Source organism: Cololabis saira, chromosome 8 (genome assembly GCF_033807715.1).
Source record: "Cololabis saira isolate AMF1-May2022 chromosome 8, fColSai1.1, whole genome shotgun sequence".
Classification (NCBI taxonomy): Eukaryota; Metazoa; Chordata; class Actinopteri; order Beloniformes; family Belonidae; genus Cololabis; species Cololabis saira.
In genome coordinates, this window is record NC_084594.1 from 26,817,107 (window position 1) to 26,830,962 (window position 13,856).

Sequence of the window (13,856 nt, forward strand, 5' to 3'; positions counted from 1 at the left end):
AGTACGCTTCAGTAAACAGTAATGTTTTTAGGCCTGATTTAAATAAAAGGCCTGATTTAAAGGAGGGGACAAAGGGGTAATTGGGCTAATTGAGCCCAGCATTGACCCGCTCCATCATCTGCTCTGTGAATTTCAGAGGAGGGGAGGAGGGAGAAGGGAAGGGGGAGGAGTGCGATGACCTGTCAAGGGTTTTGGGGCCTGGGGAAGCCCTTGGTCCCTGGTTTATTGTTTATTGGATGGATCCCCATTAGCTGCCGCCTTGGCGACCACTAATCTTCCTGGGGTCCATAAAGTACTGGTCCTGGTCCTGGTCCTTGATGCTGTTGAGAAGGTTGGCGGTAAATAAGGACCCCTCTTTTTGCCTCTGGTGTTTCTCCGTTCCAAAGTTCTCTCCCGGTGGGGGCAGATGGAGTTCCTCCTCAAGGTTACCTTAACTTCTGCTGGGGGTTTGTGACTTTTTTCATTTATTTCTTTCATTTTGGATTTTCATTTTTGGACTCTAATGCTCAGTGTACACGGTTTTATTAGTCATATAAAACTATTTGTGTCAAGTCACAAGACTGTAAGTCTTGATTTACAAATATCAGTCATATAATTTCAATAAAGGCAAAAGAAAAAAAAGAGCTTACAGAAATATTTAGTGTTTTACAGAACATTAAGAGATACATCATTAGGTGTTACTTTACTGATAAAGCTGAGACCAGCATTATGGAAAATCAGCGAAGAGATAACACAGACCGTCATTAACATCTTACTTGCAGATACATTTTAATCAAAACAGCCCCTTTTCTTTCTTCATCTTCAGCTGTTTCCACTGTGGCAGGTTCACAAAGTCATCTTTGCTGATCCCAAATATGCTGGCGAAGTCAGCATTGGAGAGGTGTTTCTGAAAGCAGATTATATCATTTCAAATTAAAGCAGATTACATAACTGCCCTCTGGGGACTAATAAAGTATGGTTGGATTTAATTTAATGTAACTGAATTTCAAAACGAGTTTTCCCCACATACACATGAATACACACCTCTTTCTGGGTGGGGTCAACACCTTCAGGCAGCTCGCTGGCAGACTTGTTCAGCAAAGCATCGGGTGGGAATGACTGAAAGTCTTTTTCTATCTCAGGACAGATCATCTCCTGCAGAAATCACATTAAGAGAAGAAAGATGTTTTATCTTGTGTGTATCGGTCGTGATTTAGCATTTCAATCTCTGACAGAGATTTTTGTTTTGGGTAACAGGAAGTTAAAGTGGTATCAGACTATTTTAATACAAGGTTTTTATCATTTAGTACTGACTTTTGTCCCTAATTTTCTTAACAAGTAGCTGTAACCATTTTTTACTTTTATTTTTTTGGGCTGACGTTTGATGTTTTCATTTTGATTGAAAAAAAAAAAACAGCAACAATTTCAGTTTGATATGGATTTTAAGTGCAGTTAAAATTATCTTATCTTTATCTTAGATCCTTTATCCTAAATGGAACAACTAATTCTGTTGCCTAAAATGCTTGGGACACCTACAGTTTTAACTTCCACGGGTGATGCTGCATCTCCCAGCTCCTTCTTCAGCTCTTCATAGCTCTTTCCTCCCTGAAATAAGAGGAAAAAGTTTAAATCTTTTAATGTATTAGAATAAATAATAATAAATCAGTTTTTATTTACAGAAAAAAGAGAAATATAACCCACACTCCACATGGCCGGATCCCAAGCTGTAAACCAGCCAGTGAAGGTGGGAGGCTCGAATCCCTGCTTGATCATGATGATGGGGGTGTCTGGATCTCTGCCACCTGGGTGGGTGCGCAGGTACTCTTGACTTGTGACCACTGCTTCTTTACGCTCCACCTTATTGGCATCTTTGCCAATCCAGAGAAACACCTAAGACAGACGACGAGAAAAAGCAGAACGAATCAAAGTTGAAGCAAGAATGTGATCATTTCATTAGGCAGACGAGCAACATCCTACCTGGTCCCATGTGTCCAGTAGCATGACATCGTCCTCACTGAGATCATCCTGTGTGAACTGCGTCACTTCAGTGACAATGAAACGCCCCGTCTTATTGGAGCATTCAAACAGGCGCGGTTCATGATCTAAAACCACCTGCTGTAATCTGCAGAAGAGTATTTTTCCTGTTTAAAAGTCACAGCAAAAACTGAAACTAGTCAGTTCCGTACATATTGTGTACCTGTGTCACCCTGTTTACCTCTTGCCGCTTGCATAGGGTGCCTTCCCTCCAAGCAACTCCCAGAAATCAACGGGTTCCTGACCCTCTGCTACAATCTCTTCAGTGGTTCTCTGGGAGCCTTGTCCGATCACAGCGCTCACCTCTTTTGCCATGGCCCTCTCATCTCCACTTGAACCCTAAAAATAAGACATCTGTTACCTGACTACAGTCCTTCAAAGGGCAGATGTATATCTGTTTTAGGAGTAAAACTGTGGAACTCATTAGAAAATGACCTTAAACTAGCAAATTCAATAAAAGCATACAAGATATTATTCAAAGCAAAGGTAATGGACACATATATAGAAACACAATAAACAAACAAAGAAGAATGCACACATGCATGAGATAAAATTTAAAAACTTAAATTTGTTTTGCCGGTTTCCTTAGCATCTTTTCACTTTCTTTTTTCAGAGCTATCATTATTATTATTATTATTATTATATTATTGCTATTATTATTATTATTATTATTATTATTATTATTATTATTATTATTATTATTATTATTATTATTATTATTATTATTATTATCATCATCATCATTATTGTTATTATTATTATTATTATTATTATTATTATTATTATTATTATTATTATTATTATTATTATTATTATTATTATTTTGTGTAGACTTATGATACTTAATTTGTTTTTTTGTATATTCTATTATGTTAAAAGGTGGGCAAGATAAGCTTTATGCTTCAAGCCCAGACCTTTTCGGTCAAATAATCACAATGTTGACCAGGGAAAAACCTGTGTTATCTTGTTTGTTGATTTTTGTTTGTGATTGACCAAAATAAATATTTACTACTACTACTACTTCATGCTGTCAGTTACAGCTAGGGTTTCAATCAAATTCAGAAAGACTTCTTGGTGTGCTAGTGTTTTTTCAGTGTTTCCTTAACAAAAAACCAAACAACCCTCCTGATTTATCCATCACTCCTAGTTAAGTGTTAACCACAGGTTTTTTTTTTACTAAATAAAGTAGTTTAGTTTAAGTATTAAAAAAGAAGATTCATTTTCATTGTTGTTGGTGTTTACAGCAATCTAAAATAAATCTGTTTACCTTTCCACACCAAAGGTACATTTCTGACTGGCTGTTTAGTAAAAACACATCGTTGGAGTTTAGAGAGGAGGCCAGAGCTGGAACTTCAATGGTTTTGGTGTTAGATGTGTCAGAACCGTGAACCTGGAACAGTCTTACTGGAGGCTCTGGGTCAGACGACCCCTTTCTAGATGTTCCACCCTAACAGAAGAAAGACAATAGTTTTGGTGCATTAGCAGGGAATACATGGCTATTGATTAACAGAATAGTTTAAGTCAAATCGTTGTATAAGTATTGATAAGCCTTACATCAAAGATGACCATTTTTCCCTTGAAAATTGCCATGAAGTGTCTCGGCTCCTTGCTCATAGTTACTCTCACTTGAACTGGCTCATCGTTGTACTTCTGATCCAAGTTCACAGCCTGAAACGCTGAAGCTGCCAGTTCATCCTGCGTGGCGTGTCGTCCCTACAACAATAACAAAATAAGTAATTTGAAATCATATTGTACAAGGATGAAACAGCTTTGTAAGCTTCATTGTGTGATTTTCATACAGCTACTTCGACCTCACCTGCCAAATGTAGAGCAGATAGCACCTCTTGCTGTTCACCAGGTATGTGTAGAGGATCAAATAGCAGTCCCCTCCATAGAAGTAACCATACCATTTAGGGTCCACAGGCACAAGCTCAAGATCTTCAATTCTCCACACCTGGGAACATGAAAAGACAGTTAATGCTGAAGGAACCAAAGGCAGAATGATGTTGCTGCAAGTGCGGCTTCAACCACAAAGTTTCCTCCTGTGTCAGTGGCAACCGAACTTCCTCCCAACGTGGCCGGCAATGACACATTCTTCACAGACAAAATACAAAATATTAGACAAGCAGTTGGTACATCAGCAGCAGGTTCAGCATATGTACTGTGTCAACCAAAAACTGGTTCAAACACTATGACACAGTTTCAACCCATTAACAGCAAAGACCTGGAGGATTTCTTACGTCAGCTGAACTCCCCCTCTTGCTATTTAGACATCCTGAAAACAGGTTTTTTCAAAAAGGTCTCAAAGATTTTGGAGTCAGAACTGTTACTCATTGTGAACTTGTCCCTAATGTCAGGTGTGTTTCCAGAGCCACTAAAACACCTTTTCAACTCTGTTGAAAAGGGACAATCTTGACAAGACACAAATGAACAACTACAGGCCCATCTCAAATCTTTAATTTTTAATAAGATCATTGAAAAAGCTGTTTTTCAACAGCTTAATTAATTTGTAATACCACACAACTGCTAAGATGCTTTCCACTCAGGTTTTAGAAAGCACCACAGCACTGAGACTGCGCTAACCAAAGTGTTTAATGATAAATGTCTGAATACAGACGGTGTAAACATGTCAGTCTTAGTTTCACTGGATCCCAGTGCTGCAGTTGAAACAGTTGACTATGTCAACACAACTGTCTTCCTTTACAATATAATAAAACCTTAAATTCAGTGTGGTCAGCGTGAGCAGATTTTTTTTTCTCCTTTGAGTTCAAAACTTGCATTTAAAAGTCTGTATATTTTCTAGAAGCACTGCAGGGCTGTAATCAGATTATACTTGCACAGCAGGACCAGAAAAAGACTATAAAGGACAAAATATAAAGGGGAAGCATGCATATGTGTCTAGTTTCCTTCATATAATTTATGATTCCACCCTGCTGTGATGCCAAGGAAATTGTGGTCAGTGAATGAAGCAATAAAATAACTGAGCATAGAAAGCTTCTTCTTGGTCCTATCCCCCTCTGGCATCAGGTCATGCTAAGATTTAAGAGTCTTGTCCCAGCAGCAAGAAGAGATGAATGTGTAGAGATGACCAAATCATCACCCAGATCATTCTTTGCTAAGTGGTTTTTATGATGAAGCTGGTAAATCCCAGACAAAGGGGACGTGAATAGAATATAGATGATAAACTGATCCTCAAGGTCGAAATTCATCACTGACCATTTGAGGCAAATACTTTACCTCTACTTGACCTGTGCCATTGTCCACCATCCTCTCCTGTGCAGCAACTTCTGGCATGATGTGCATCAGGGAGGCATCAAATTTCTCTTGTGAGATGTGAGCTGAAACAAAAATGCAAAATACCCAATTAAGAAAAATGTGTGTGTTTGTGTGTGTGAGAGAGTGTGTTTTGGCATGAAGTCATACACACCAACTTTTCCCCTTGTGTTCACTTTCCCCAGGCCTTGAGTCTGGTCTCTCACAGTCCACTTCTGGAAGAGCTGCTTGAAAAGAGCAGACTCTGCCCCATCATTCACCGTCTCCACGTTTGTAGTGAACGGGTATTTCTTCGCTTTAATGAAGTCCTGCAACATCCAGTTACACACAATGCTGTAAATAAAATACTGGTTAAATCAAACGCAAGCCGGTGGGCGGGTCTAACTCACCAAAGCTCTGGCCATGGCAGCCTGTCTTTCAGCTTTGTTGGCCTTTTTTCCTTTCCATACAAAGATCTTCGTTCCTCCTTGGTCCAGGAAGTAGCAGTCCTATAATGATAATAATGATTGCTAATTATGCCATGTGGTCAGTGTACCACTAAATTATTCAATACTTAAAGGAATCATATATTTCATTTGGAGTTCCTTTTGGGTGTTTGAGTTCAAATAATTTTCAGAATTTAAATGTTGCTATTGGTATCTATCTAGTGTATGTTTATATATTTTATTTGTTCAAAGATATAGTAACTCACCTCATGATTTAGCAGATCCTGAACTAGTGGTCGTTTGGCAGCCTCTGTTACCTTCATCTGACCGTCAGAATCTGATACTCTGGAATCAGAGACACAAACAGGTACTTTTTAAACAAAAGAACAAAATGGTTAAATTCTTAACCTCAACAGGCTTTTAGGATTTTTTTTTTCACAGGGCAGCTTACTGGTAAAGTGTAATTTGTGACTTCTGTTCCTGATCGGCGGTCTCATCAGGATTCCCATCCATCAGCACACAGGTTCTTTCTCCGAGAACGCTGTTCAGGATTTCCATGTTCTGACGATAATTACTCTCTTCATCGCCCTCGATCACTTTGACTTCTGCTCTGCCTCCTCTCTCTCTGTCTCGGATGTCTTTGGCCAGCAACATGCCCTGAAAGGGATAAGTACAGCACCGATACAATGAAAGTTCAAACCTTTTCTAAATGTGCAAACTAAGAACTGCTGGGTTATTTTGGGATCCAAATGCTGGGTTCCTGCTGTTGGACCACAGGCTGGGTTGGTTTGACCAAATGCTGAGTCAAAGAGTTTCAATAAAGTCATTGGGTTAGTGATTGGACTTTAAAAGTAGACTCATCATTCTTATATACACACATACATTTACGTTTTCTGAATGCAGGAGCCACTTGTGTTGAGAAACAGTGCTTTTCCAAGGTACTCTTAAGCCCATGTGGCTTGTGGTGTGATGGGATCTCTTGCAGTGAAACCTGACTGGATGATGATATGCATCCAGCACTGGTTTCCAGCCTTGGCCTGGTCTTGAGATATTCCCAGGTTTACTGAATTTCTTCTCAAAATTATGCACTACAGATGTGAGAGCCAACGCTCAAGGCTCACAATCACTTTGCATTAAGCTGTATCTCGTTGATACTGATCATGGATTTTTATATAAACTTTCAAACAAAGTGATCTCATCCTTGAGTAAGACTTTGGTGAATGCTTCTTTTATACTCTTTTTGCACTTTTTATATCCTGACACCTTCACCTGTCATGAAGTTATCTGTTGATTGAAGAGCCTTTCAGAGCACTTTTACTTAAAAATTATTTAAACTTTTCTGTCATTCTGTGGCTCCAACTTCCATTACCTGACCATTTTGATCGTAATCACATCTGGCTTCTTCTTCGCATGAAAGAGCCACAAGAGTACCTTGCGCACAGATATTCCTCCTGAGTCTTTAAATTGTTGATGATATTAAACAGTGTACAGTACATGGTGGGATTTTCAGTCTTCGCAATTTTACATTGAGGAACATTTTCCTGAAATGTTTCCACAATTTCTTTGTCACAGATTGGTGAACCTCTATGTTTACATATCTTTACATCTGAGAGGTTCTACAGCTCTGAAATGCTCTTTTTATGTCCAGTCCTGTTACTGATCTGTTGCCAGTTGACCTAAATAGTTGTCAAATGGTCCTTGTTTTTGATTTTTGCCAAATTACTTTTCCGGCCTTTTGCTGTCCCAGTCTCAACTTTTTTGAAATGTGTTGCTGCCATCAAATTCAAAATGAGCTGATATTTTCCATGAAATGCCTAATTGTCTCAGTTTCAACATCTGATATGTTGTTTATGTTCTATGTGAAATAAAATATGGGTTTACGAGATTTGCAAATCATTGCATGCTGTTTTTATTTACATTTTACGTAATGTCCCAATTTTTTTGAATTGTGGTTATAAGTATAAAAACAAGCAACTTGCCATGTGTTGTTTGTCCTAGTTTACTCAACAGTATCTTTCTATGAGAATTATGTTTCTAATCATTGGCGCACACACGCACACACAAACGTCCAGCTCCAGGAACCTTACTTTCAGCTTTTCCTGTCTGTTGCTCTTGGGGCCGTTCCACTGAACGATGGTCTTGCCAATGTCTAACAGAAACACATCTCCCAGGTTGAAGCTCTTCCAGCTCATCTCCACCTGAAACACAATCAAAAAAATACATGCACTTGTTTTTCTAAACAATTTCTTCTATCCCATAGATTTATATCACCCTTGTGAAGCACAGCTCACCTCCTTGGCAATCACTCTTTTCTTTCCTTTCACATGCAGGAGTCTCTTGACGTCATATGTGTTGGTTTCTGTGTGCCTCATGCCCGTTGCAACTCCGCCTTTTTTATAACTTAGGAAAAACAGAAAGAAAAACATTAATTACTATCCTCATGGTTCTTTTTACATTTTCTCAAGGACTAGTGTAACAACATTATTCACTTACATTATTCCCTGTTTGAAGTAGCCTTTGAAAGCATCAGACTCATGGTGCTGAACCTCTCGGTGCTGCACCGGAGTGGAGCCTAAAAACTCATCAAGCTGTATTGTGTAAACGGCAGCTGCGCCCTGCTCATCTTGAGAAGACTCTGTGCCGATCCAGTAGTGGATATCATAACACACAGAGCTCTTCACCTTCTGTGTCTGGACGAATAAAAAAGTGGAGAAACAGGACAGGGGTGTACGGAGGATGATGCAAATTGTGTTTAAAAGCCAAAAGTACCGTAAAAGCTTTGAGTCACTTTTCATCACATATATCAAAGTCTGCAAATACAGCAGTATGCTTGATTGAATAAGAAGCAGAGCTGGCATCTGAATGTGCAATGATTCACCCTCCCAGACTTACAGACAGAAGTACATAGCAGTCACCCTCATAAAAGTTTCCATACGATTTCTCAGGAACTTGAACCAGCTCCATTTTCTGTTGCACACAGAGAAGAAGTGGCTCATTTAACTTTCCAGCACACCAACAAAACGTATAACACAGAAGGAGCAGATAATTCCCACAGTTGAACTGCATGAACAGTAAATACTCCAACAGTTAACAGCAAATCACCTCGATTCTCCAGATTATAATCCCAGGATTGTGAGTCACTGCTCTAAATGTGTACTCCATGTTGATTGGATCCACTCACTTATCTGTACTTTTCTGTTTGTCGAGAAGGAAATTGTGAAAAGCACTTTAGCATAATAGTTCACAATATCTGTATGGAAGCATATAGCGTAAAAGGTTATTGTCTTCAGAATCTTAAAAGGTTGCTTGATAATAAAATAAAATGCAATTTATGTCTAATAACCTGAATTTTATAATGCAATACATACCAGTTCTTGTAAGAAGAGACTCTTGTAAGATCACACGATCATCCATCAGCTGATTTTGTTTCTGATAAAAAGAGACCCTAAGTTCTCTTCCTGGCAGAGACATTGAAAGATTTGCCTGCATTTGAATTTTGAGGAGCTTACATGGCGCTCTGTCCAATCACAGAGAAAGATGTGAAATCCTGTAGGCAAATTTTTTCGAACAAAAACAGAAAGCATTGACTCATATTCAAATACACACACACACTCATACGCTGACATTGATCATGTGCATCCGCCCTTCTGGCCCTATACACGTATATACTACAAACATCCTCATTTCTGCTGTGGATTTGATGAACACTATAATGATTGACATTTAGAGTTACCTGCCTAGCTGTGTCTGTAAAAGTGAGTTCTGGTTTATGTAGCTGTGACACCATTCACATAAAGTATTTGCCTGAATGAGACCAAACATAAAGAAAAATTTGAAAATGTACAAATAAAAAATAGGCTGGAGCTTAAAGAGTTAAAATCCTGCTGTTGGTTTATAAATTTCTGAATGATCTCGGGCCAAAATATCTCTCTGATCTCCTGGTCTATTATGAACCAACCAGAGCCCTCAGGTCATCAGGGTCACGCCTAATTTCTGTACCCAGAGTTAGAATCAAACACGGTGAGGCAACATTCAACTTTTATGCCCCTCACCTGTGGAATAAACTCCCAGAATGCATCAGGGATGCTGAAACTCTTTTTCTTTAAGTCAAGGTTGGAAACCTTTTTATTTACTGAAGCATTTCCGTAATCCACAATAATGTACTACAGCTTTTATTTTATTGTATCTAATTTGTCCGATTCTTTTTAATTTATGTATTTTTATCTTTAACTCTGCTTTTAATTTTTTTTAACTTTTTGATACATTTAAAAAATACAAACACTATATAAATAAACATACTTGCCTTGCCTTTTTAAGTTCAATGCACAGTAAAAACTTCATATTTAAAAAACTAAAATTCTCTGTATTACTTCAAAAGCCAGGGTGATGCTGAAAGACTGATTCAAACTAGTGAATCCTGCCACAAACAAACCTCAGCCAACTGTGGTCCTCAGATTAGCAAAGATAAGGGGAACATGAGAAAATGAGCTATAATGATTATACTGTGAGGAACAGTAACAGTGCAATACTCATTCATTTTTAATAATGATGGGCAGCAGTGAAAGCATTAGTGATGTAGTCAATTTGATTTTACAGGGATGAAATAATCTTGGGTTATAACTCATTTGTAAATGAGTCACCACTTTACACAATGGGCTTCTGTTGGCAGCAGGAAATTACTTCAGGAAACAACGAAAGTCCTTCAGCACACATGTTATAAACATTACTGACCAAAAGGTTTCAGGTTACTTACATTTTTGAATTTTTAAGTACATTTTTCAAGAAGCTATTCCTTATTAAAAGTCAAACATCTTGCTATGAATTTTTAAATGTCACCTGGATCACTTTCCGATCATGAGAAGCTAAGTTAAGATCTGATAACACCAAAATTCAACAACTTGGCCACAGTTGCTGACATGTATGGAAAGAGTGAGCACCACCTTTATGAAAACATCCTCACAGTCGAACCTGGTGATGGCAGCGTCAGTCTGTGGGGATATTTTTCTGCAGAAGGCGTTTGGAAACCAGGAGAGATAACCAGATGGATACAGAAAACATAAGACAGATCCAGAGTGAAAACTATTTCCAGATAACTCAAGTCCTTCAAAGTCACCAAGCGCTATGTGTCATCAGTCTGCCTAAGTAAATGGGAAAGTTCAGTCTTTTATAAAAGTTGGAAAAAATATCATCTTTCTTATTCGGAATGTGTGTTGTGTGTTGTGTGTTTTTTGGTTCGAAAAATATTTACATCCATTTCAACAGGAATCTGGAACAAGATGAAATAGACAGGGTCTGAAAACATTCCCAAAGGCATGTGTATATAATTCTATGAACTGGAATTGGAGTTTTAATTTTCTTATAGGATTGATGCAAGGAAAAAAAACATGCATTTAGAAAATGGAAACAGTGCCAATGTACTGTTTGCGGAAAAGGTGCATTCCAGTGGCTCTGTCAAAATGACCAGGCAACTTATTTACATTGTAGTCCCAACAGAATTAGAAGAACTCTGTTTTGTTTTGCAAAAACCATTCCCCAGATAAGTGGGGTGTGGTGGGTGTTCGGTTTCATGAAGGAACATGAGCTGTGCACGTTTTCAGAACAGACCTATGTGATGGCCTTTATCTCGTTCTGTCAGGTAGGAACAACTCTATCGATGTGTACCAACCTGAAATTATATCATGGATTTAAAACATCTTCAATCTCATGAATGAGACACAGGCATGGATTTTATAAGTAACACATGCACAAAGAAACATACAAAAGTAAAATATTTACCTGCATTTTTTTCTGCATTAATTTTTTCAAGCAAACAACGCACAGTCAAAGAAACCTCTTTGAGGAATAAAGGTTTGTTCTGTGGTAACATCTAGCATTTGTTTAGCTAGGTAAGCATATGATTACTGGGGATACCAGAGACGATTTTAACTCCAAGTACATCCTCTCCCCTTTAATTCAGTCTTCTAACTGCTGTTTTTGTTCTGCTGTTGCCATCGCTGCAGATACATCTGGAAAACACAGCAGGCGCAGATGCTCTACAGCTAAGTACAGTTCAGTTTAGTTAAACTTTATTAATATAGTGCAAAGTTTAAACACATGTCAAATCAATATGGTACTAGACAGAGTAAGGTTAAGACATTAAAGTTTATAAACGTGGTTATGTAATTAGCAAGGCACAAATTTCCTTAAAGCCAGAATCAACAGAGGGAGATTTCATTTAAAATACCTCACAAAAGGAAATCCACTTATTAGATTTATGATTAGATTTTTTTTTCTTTTATTGATTTTTTTTCCAAAAATGCACTGAGCACAATATTTCTTCACAGCCAAAATGGACAAGAGGAGAGATTACAATAACTGATTACTATTTAAAGGAGATATTTTGTGCCTTTTTCAAAATGTGTCAGTTTCTTTGTTTTGAATTAAATCCTTTGATCATAAGGGGATACAGTAACAGGGTCACCTTGTCAACCATGTCTTCACAGCTCTATTCATAGCAGCTGATTTTAGAGGGTGGAGTCACTTGATTTCACTCCACCACCGCTGTTGCAGCTTTCGGATACCCACCTCCAAGGGGAACAGCAAATTCAATTCAATTCAATTCAATTTTATTTATATAGCGTCTAATACAACAGAGTTGTCTCTAGACGCTTTACAGAGACCCATACCCAGAACATGACCCCCGAGCAGTTATTACATAAACAATGGCAGGTAAAAACTCCCCTAGTGGGAGAAAAACCTTAAGCCAAACAGTGGCAAGGAAAAACTCCCCTTTAGGAGGGAAGAAACCTTGAGCAGGACCAGGCTCATCAGGGGGGACCCTCCTGCCGAGGGCCAGACTGGTGGGTCAGGGACGGCAACAGCACAGCAGGCAGGTGGAAGCAGCAACGGGATGACCAGGGGTGGGGACCGCAGGCCAGCACACAGCTCCCGAAGCTCCGGCCCAATCAGCAAGTCCCAGGTTGGGGTGCAGGGTCAGGAAAAGACTTGTGCTCCGTAATGCAAGCTACAAGCCACCCACGACCACCTGCAGGTTCCGGTGTCCGGCAAAGGATGCTGCAACATGGACAAAAGAGAGAAAAGGGAGGAGAAGGGGGGGCCAGCACAAGAAACCACAGGAGCGACTCTGACACACTAAAGTTTACACTACCTAGAGATTTACCAACACCAGCTAGAGGTTTACTAAACACTAACTATAGGCTTTACTAAACAGAAATGTTTTAAGTTTAGTTTTAAAGGTGGAGGTGGTGTCAGCCCCCTTAACCCAGATTGGAAGTTGGTTCCATAGTAGTGGCGCCTGATAGCAGAACGCCCGCCCTCCAAATCTACATTTAGATACTCTAGGAACTACAAGTAAACCTGCACTCTGAGAACGGAGAGCTCTGACAGGAACATAAGGCACTATCAGGTCTTGCAAATAATGCGGAGCTAAGCCGTTTTGGGCTTTATACGCAAGTAATACAATTTTAAATTGGATTCTGAATTTTACGGGTAACCAATGGAGCGACGCTAACACTGGAGAGACGTGGTCTCTCCTGCTAATTCCTGTCAGTACTCGTGCTGCTGCATTTTGGATCAGCTGGAGCCTATTCAGCAAATTACTTGGACATCCTGCTAACAACACATTACAGTAATCTAGTCTAGAAGATACAAACGCATGAACTAGTTTTTCTGCATCACTCTGTGAGAGGATTTTCCTAATCTTTGCAATATTACGGAGATGGAAAAAGGCTATTTTACAAACCTGATTGACATATGGTTTAAACGACAAATCCTGATCGAAAATAAGACCAAGATTTCTCACAGTTGCACTGGAAGCCATCGCAACACCATCTAATCCCTTCCTAAGATGCTCTGGACCAAGAATGATAACCTCTGTTTTATCTGAATTTAGAAGCAGGAAATTTCTGGACATCCAGTCCTTGATGTCCCTAAGACATGCCTGAAGTTTAACTAACGGTTCTGTTTCATCCGGCTTCATAGACAAATAGAGCTGCGTATCATCAGCATAACAATGAAAGTGTAGCATGCAAACGTAGCATGATGTAAACTTTAAATGGAGATAATGTTGGGGAGGCTGGATACTTTTGAGCCTGTGATGTCACTGAACTCTGCAAATTTCGACCATTCAGTGAATCACAAATCTTC

At 39.0% G+C, this 13,856-nt stretch overlaps 1 protein-coding gene across 1 annotated transcript; it reads right to left on the reverse strand.

Moving 5' to 3' along the window:
• Nucleotides 1-304: 304 nt before the first annotated feature.
• Nucleotides 305-9,135, reverse strand: avil (advillin). The gene is made up of 20 exons (XM_061728577.1): nucleotides 9,080-9,135; nucleotides 8,814-8,906; nucleotides 8,604-8,678; nucleotides 8,205-8,401; nucleotides 8,003-8,111; nucleotides 7,799-7,909; nucleotides 6,163-6,368; nucleotides 5,978-6,056; nucleotides 5,676-5,774; nucleotides 5,441-5,594; nucleotides 5,251-5,351; nucleotides 3,830-3,967; nucleotides 3,568-3,726; nucleotides 3,281-3,460; nucleotides 2,195-2,352; nucleotides 1,957-2,101; nucleotides 1,681-1,869; nucleotides 1,516-1,584; nucleotides 1,024-1,134; nucleotides 305-886 (listed from the first exon to the last, which is right to left on the reverse strand). The coding sequence occupies exons 2-20, from the start codon at nucleotides 8,871-8,873 to the stop codon at nucleotides 773-775; spliced, it is 2,454 nt and encodes an 817-aa protein (XP_061584561.1). The 5' UTR covers nucleotides 8,874-8,906; nucleotides 9,080-9,135; the 3' UTR covers nucleotides 305-772.
• Between the last annotated feature and the right edge of the window lie 4,721 nt (nucleotides 9,136-13,856).

Excerpts from the sequence above, each read along its gene's own strand:
- avil (XM_061728577.1), bottom strand. The coding sequence starts at position 8,873 with ATGGAGTACACATTTAGAGCAGTGACTCACAATCCTGGGATTATAATC. Across the intron at positions 7,910-8,002 it reads AAAGAGTGATTGCCAAGGAG|GTGGAGATGAGCTGGAAGAG; the intron begins GTGAGCTGTGCT and ends ATTGTGTTTCAG. Across the intron at positions 3,461-3,567 it reads GAAAAATGGTCATCTTTGAT|GGTGGAACATCTAGAAAGGG; the intron begins GTAAGGCTTATC and ends TTCTTCTGTTAG.